This window comes from Vombatus ursinus, unplaced genomic scaffold, assembly GCF_900497805.2.
Source record: "Vombatus ursinus unplaced genomic scaffold, bare-nosed wombat genome assembly UNPS02014903.1, whole genome shotgun sequence".
Taxonomy (NCBI): Eukaryota; Metazoa; Chordata; class Mammalia; order Diprotodontia; family Vombatidae; genus Vombatus; species Vombatus ursinus.
The window spans coordinates 2,540,036-2,545,513 of NW_020954681.1; the positions used below are offsets into that span (position 1 = coordinate 2,540,036).

The 5,478-nt window shown below is 39.1% G+C and overlaps 1 protein-coding gene across 1 annotated transcript; it reads right to left on the reverse strand.

Annotated features, from left to right (window-relative positions):
• Positions 1-2,615: 2,615 nt before the first annotated feature.
• On the reverse strand, positions 2,616-5,193 carry SLITRK4 (SLIT and NTRK like family member 4). Its single transcript, XM_027843277.1, has one exon. The coding sequence runs from the start codon at positions 5,176-5,178 to the stop codon at positions 2,662-2,664; it is 2,517 nt and encodes an 838-aa protein (XP_027699078.1). The 5' UTR covers positions 5,179-5,193; the 3' UTR covers positions 2,616-2,661.
• Between the last annotated feature and the right edge of the window lie 285 nt (positions 5,194-5,478).

Below are 5,478 nucleotides of genomic sequence, written 5' to 3' on the forward strand. Positions count from 1 at the left end.
TGGTTAAGGATAGCATCTCAGCCTTAACTACTAGTCTTCTAACCACCATTCAGTTATAGTCAGTACCTCCAAATAACCATGCTTCTGGAATTTCCTTTTTTTTTAATTGAACATTTTTGTTTTTTGTTTTTGAATCTCTCTCAAGAGACCAAGATACAGACAGTATGCTAGCTAGTTACAGAGAGTCTTCAGATTGTGGCAGGAAGTCTTCTCACTGCCAATCTTCTGGCAACCTTTTAGCTTGCCTGCACTGGATAAAAGGTATCATCACAATGGCCTAGCACCCCCAAATCGCTGATGAAACTAAACTATCAGTGTTCATCATGGAAGCGTCCACTTCAGATTTCACAATCCATACTTCATTGATCGTAGGATCAACTAAAATACTTCCGAGTTTTTGCTCGTTTTTTTTGTCCTGTAAGATCTCTATGCATTTAGGAAGCCTTGACTCCACGGATGCATACGTGTTTGGTAGTGACATCATAAAATTTCAGATGGCATTTTGGTTGAACACCGTCTGTCACGCATGTAACTTAATGCCAATTTTCAACCTTGGAATTCAATAGCTGTTTCAGGCTTTTTGTAAATGTGTATAAATTTCTCACACAAACTTTGTGTCAAGGAAACCACACGCCTTAAAGTTCTAAGAGCACCACCAGCGAGGAGATGTGAAAACTGAGGAGAGAATTCTTTTTACTCTCCTTGAAAATATTTTTAAAACCAATTTTGTATATATATGCATATATATATATATACATCTATATATATATACACACATACATAAGTATATTTTAAATCTAGGTTGTATGCCAAACATCCTTCCAGAGCAAATACAGAAGGCCCTGGACATGAAGAGTTTATCACCAAGATTGTTGTTAGGACTTCTGCCACAGTGTCATCTCAGAAGTATCACTTGAAAAGCATGAAGAAAATCTGTTTACTTTCCTTGTCACTGGATTGATCAATGTATTGATTACAGAAGGTGGCAGAGGGCAACATTATGGAGGCAGGTCAAAGCAGAATGGCTTTCCCATTGGTACTTTGCCAAGAAGGAGAGAGTCTCTGTATCTTGCAAACACCTTCGATGAATGGGTGTTTGAGTATCTTGATCCGTTTGACTCCCACCTTATCTGCCAAAACAACCACAATGGTGTCATTTGGGGAGTCATGGGACTATAAAATACTGTGAACTGAACTGAGACCAATAAATGCATTTTACAATGTGGCCTCTACCAGCCAAGATTACCATGTTTACTGTTCTACTTGATTATCTGACATTGGTCAGAGATTGAAGGAACAGTACACTGGTGCATATTAAAATGAAGCTATTTACCTTACTTTTTACTTTTTTTTTTTGTAAATACTTGTAGTGAAAACTATTTAGATTAAGCTGTAGAACCCTGAAAAGCAAGACAACTGATGGCAAATACCAACTGTCCGAGAGACACGATACTATAAAACTAATGAATCTATTTGAAAATGCACAATTGGTAACAAATCTGAAGATAATATGCTAATTTCACAAGAATAGCACAGAACACCTTTTTTTTTTGTTTGTTTGTTTGTTTTAAATTATACCTGATCACATTATCCAGAATAGTTCTATACACTTCATCTCTTGCTTTTGGGGTTGGTATATTTTCTCTGTTTTAATTTCTATTGAATGATAGATGCACTGTGATCAGGAAAACAAGTCAGGCATATTAAATACATATTAAGGAGTACATGTTTTGCTATTTAGTGTACAAGGTATTTCATAAATATGAATTATATTACAAAAATAGTTTCTGGTGCGCTCACATGGTAAGCATTTGGCTAATTTTGGCCAACCTTAGAGGATTGTAGCTATTTCCCATAACTGAGGACAAACTCTAGTTATAGTTTGAATTTTGAGTTGTATTTAATTCTGCATTAACATCAATTATTTCTTCAGGTCACCACAAATGCTGTATAAATCACATTGATTTTTTTCTCTTTTAAATTTTATGTATAGACAGGTATGCTCGAAGTGTTCAAATTTATTTTCATCGGTATGTAATGCATGGTATATTTTAAACAAATATTTGCACAATTTAACATCAGTAAATCCAGTGGTTTCAAGATGCAGGCCATAAAGGTTACCAATTTACAAATACTACCGAATGTTCTCTCTTTGCATGCTTTTAAAAAAACTTTTCAGAGAATCTTTAAACAGAGTTGTTACAATGCCACAAATCAAAAGGATTACTCCAGTTCCACCACCAACTTAATCCACGTGCAAGATGAAGGACCCAGCTGAGGTACAAACACTGCTACCAGTTTGCTTGTGTTTGTTTTAACAAATCACAAGGAGGCGAAGGTTTTGCAGTGGGGGAGGGGGTACAAAACCAATTTGCCCCTTGTGGTTAAATTCAGAGTAATATGTATATAAAGCATCCCTTTGGCAATAGAGTTTGCAGTATCCCCACAGGATTCCACAGTCTAAGTTTTATGGAGTGAAATCCATTAAAGGTCAAAATCCTTCTCTATTTGACAACTCATATGTGACTACAGTTAATCTGACACCCTTGGAAACACCTGCCTCTACGCCTATTGATAATATAGAATTTGGAAGTTAGAAGTCAACAAAAGGCACTTTCATCATTAAATAAATGTCCTCTGTAGGAAATAAGACTGCATGACCTATATTTTGTTCAAAGCTGTTTGCTCTTCAAGGACTTGTAGGTAGTCGGGAGAACTCTGAAGTTTTGCTTTTAGTTCAAAATATTCACTCTTTCTCTGCTCTACAACAATTTTACTATGATTACCTCCTATTAGTGATTTCTTATTTTTCTTATCTTGTTGCTTTTCTGGATAGCGGATCTCAAAGCCACTGACCCCGATGCTGTTGTACTCCTTTTTGCTTTCCAGAAAATTCTGAATGAATACATTTGAATCCCGGCCAGGGAATAATTCATCCAACTCATCAATTGTGCTCAGTCTTTTCCTGGTATCCACATGGACGAGATCTTTATCCTTTTCAGGAGCATTTCTCAGGATGACTTTCTGTCCTGGTGGCTCAGAGAACATGAAACCTGCTTCAGACTCTTTCAGGCCACACGTGTGGCTCTTGCTCATTTGCTCAATGGTCTGCGGGATGAAGGCTTCTGCTGCAAGCCCATCCTTCTTGCTGGTCTTGTGCTCATGCTTTCTCAGCTGCAGTTGCATGGAACTGCATTCTGGGTTCCCGAGGCCTTCGTGTTTCACGATCGGCTTCTTGTTTCGCCGGAGCACAAAGACTAGGAGGCAGAAAGCAACAAACACAGTTAAAATCAAGACCACCAGAATACTCAAGATTAAAATGGACAGAGGGACTGGGCCTCCAGGAGGACTTCGGATGGGCCCCATTGGTGTCGTGAGGGTAATGGCAGGTATGGGGCTAGTGAAGGGAGAAGAAGGCCTGTTGAGCAGCTTTGGACACAGGATTTCGTTTTTGAGGGATTTCAGTTCAATGCTGGCAAACTGTACTGGTGTTTCACATTTCAGCTCCTTCATCACAATATCATCTTTTAGTTTCTCCAGCCATAGCTTTAGGGCCACCAAGTCACAAGTGCAGTCCCATGGGTTGCCCTCAAGGTCTATCTGTGTAAGGGACTGGAGCTGATCAAGCACCCCACTCACAGGCAGGTACATGAATTTGTTGTTCCTCAGGTTCAGCCGAGCGAGAGGAGCACCTGCAAAGATGTAAACCGGCAGGCTCTTTAAGAGGTTATTATTCAAATATAACAACTGCAGATTGGGCATGGAGTCAAAGGTGCCGGCTAAGATTTCTATGATCCAGTTGTATTCCAGGTAGAGATACTGCAGGTTGTACAGACCTGCAAACATTTCAGGGTACAGCCGTTCTAGCTGATTGCCATTGAGATAGAGTCTGCGGAGATTGGTGAGATTCCGGAACACCTCTCCCTTGATCGCTGTGATCTGATTGCTGCCTAAATGGAGTAGATCCAGACCTTCGAATTCAGTGAAATCTGAGGTGTCCACATCTTTAATCTGATTGCCATTGACATGCAGCTTCTTGGCATTTAAGGGTTTGGGCATCAACTCGGCCATCGATTGTATATTTTTTTCTTGGCAATTGACACTTAATCCCAAATCAGAAGGGTGAGTTTTGCAAAAACAAGGGATTGGGCAAGGTGTCAGTGGTGGTACCCTAGTCTGATAAGATACAATTTGACTCAGATTACGATTTGAGAGTGCTTTGCCTGCAACGATACTAGAGATTTTTGAAGGATTGGTTGTTTTGGGGGGCTTTGTCACTAATCTTTGTAACGAGGTTTGGGTTGTATGGCCATTGGGTGTGGTATAGCCATTTTCCAGCTGAGAGGGTGGTAGGATCCGCACATCAAAATCACTTCCAGTTCCCATGGAACATAATTCTTGCTTATTGGTTTCCTTCAGAAGCCTCCCATACAAGTCACTGGGTGTTTCACAGATAGCTTCTCCTATGTAAATGTTATATGGCATGTTCTCCAGCCATGCTTTCAAAGGCAGCAAATCACAACTGCAATTCCAAGGGTTATCTTCAAGCTGTAATTCAACGACACGGCCAATGTGTTCCAGCACACCAATGTAGGGCAGCTTCTGTATTCGATTCCCACGGATATCCAGATGGGTCAAAGATGCAAATCGGAAAATATTATCGGGAAGGAACGAAATCAGATTGTCATTCAGAATGAGCACTTTCAGTTTATGGAGTTTATTGAAGGCTCCCCGTTCAATATACTTGATTAAATTGTAGTCGGCCTGGAGATACTCCAAGTTCTCTATGCCAAGGAAAGTGTCAGCTCGGAGAACCTTTAATTCATTGTTATTCAAGTGCAACTGTTTTAATGCACTGAGCCCCAGGAAGGCTCCTCCCTCAATGTTCTGCAATTTATTATTCCCCAGCTGCAGGGAGACTGCATGTGAAAAATTTAGGAATGTATTGGGATAGAGGACAATTAACAAATTATTTTGAAAATTTAGGTGGTAAAAATTTGACCAGGGTGGTTTCAATTGATTTGGTCTGAAGACAGAAACCTTTTCACAGTTGACATAGAGCACGTTCTCCACCGACACACAGGAGCACACATTGCAAATTTCCACCGAGGGGTCAGACTCTGCATTTGTTGAAGCAGAAATGGGGGTAGACAAAACCAGAAAGAGCCAAAGTAACATCTTCTTGCATTCAGCAAACAACTTTATGCTTCTGAATAAAGACAAAGAATCTAAAAAAAAAAAAAAAAGAAAGAAAGAAAACATTTTTTTCAATGGTCATTCTCTTGAAAATTCATCTGGGTAAAAACGAAACCCTAGTGAATTATTAGGCAATATATGTCATATATATGTGTGTATAGAGACATATATATATATATATGCACATATTTTACGTCTGTCTACATATAGATATAGGTGTATATATGCATATATGGACATATACACACATACATATATAAAATATATATTTAAGCCACAGAA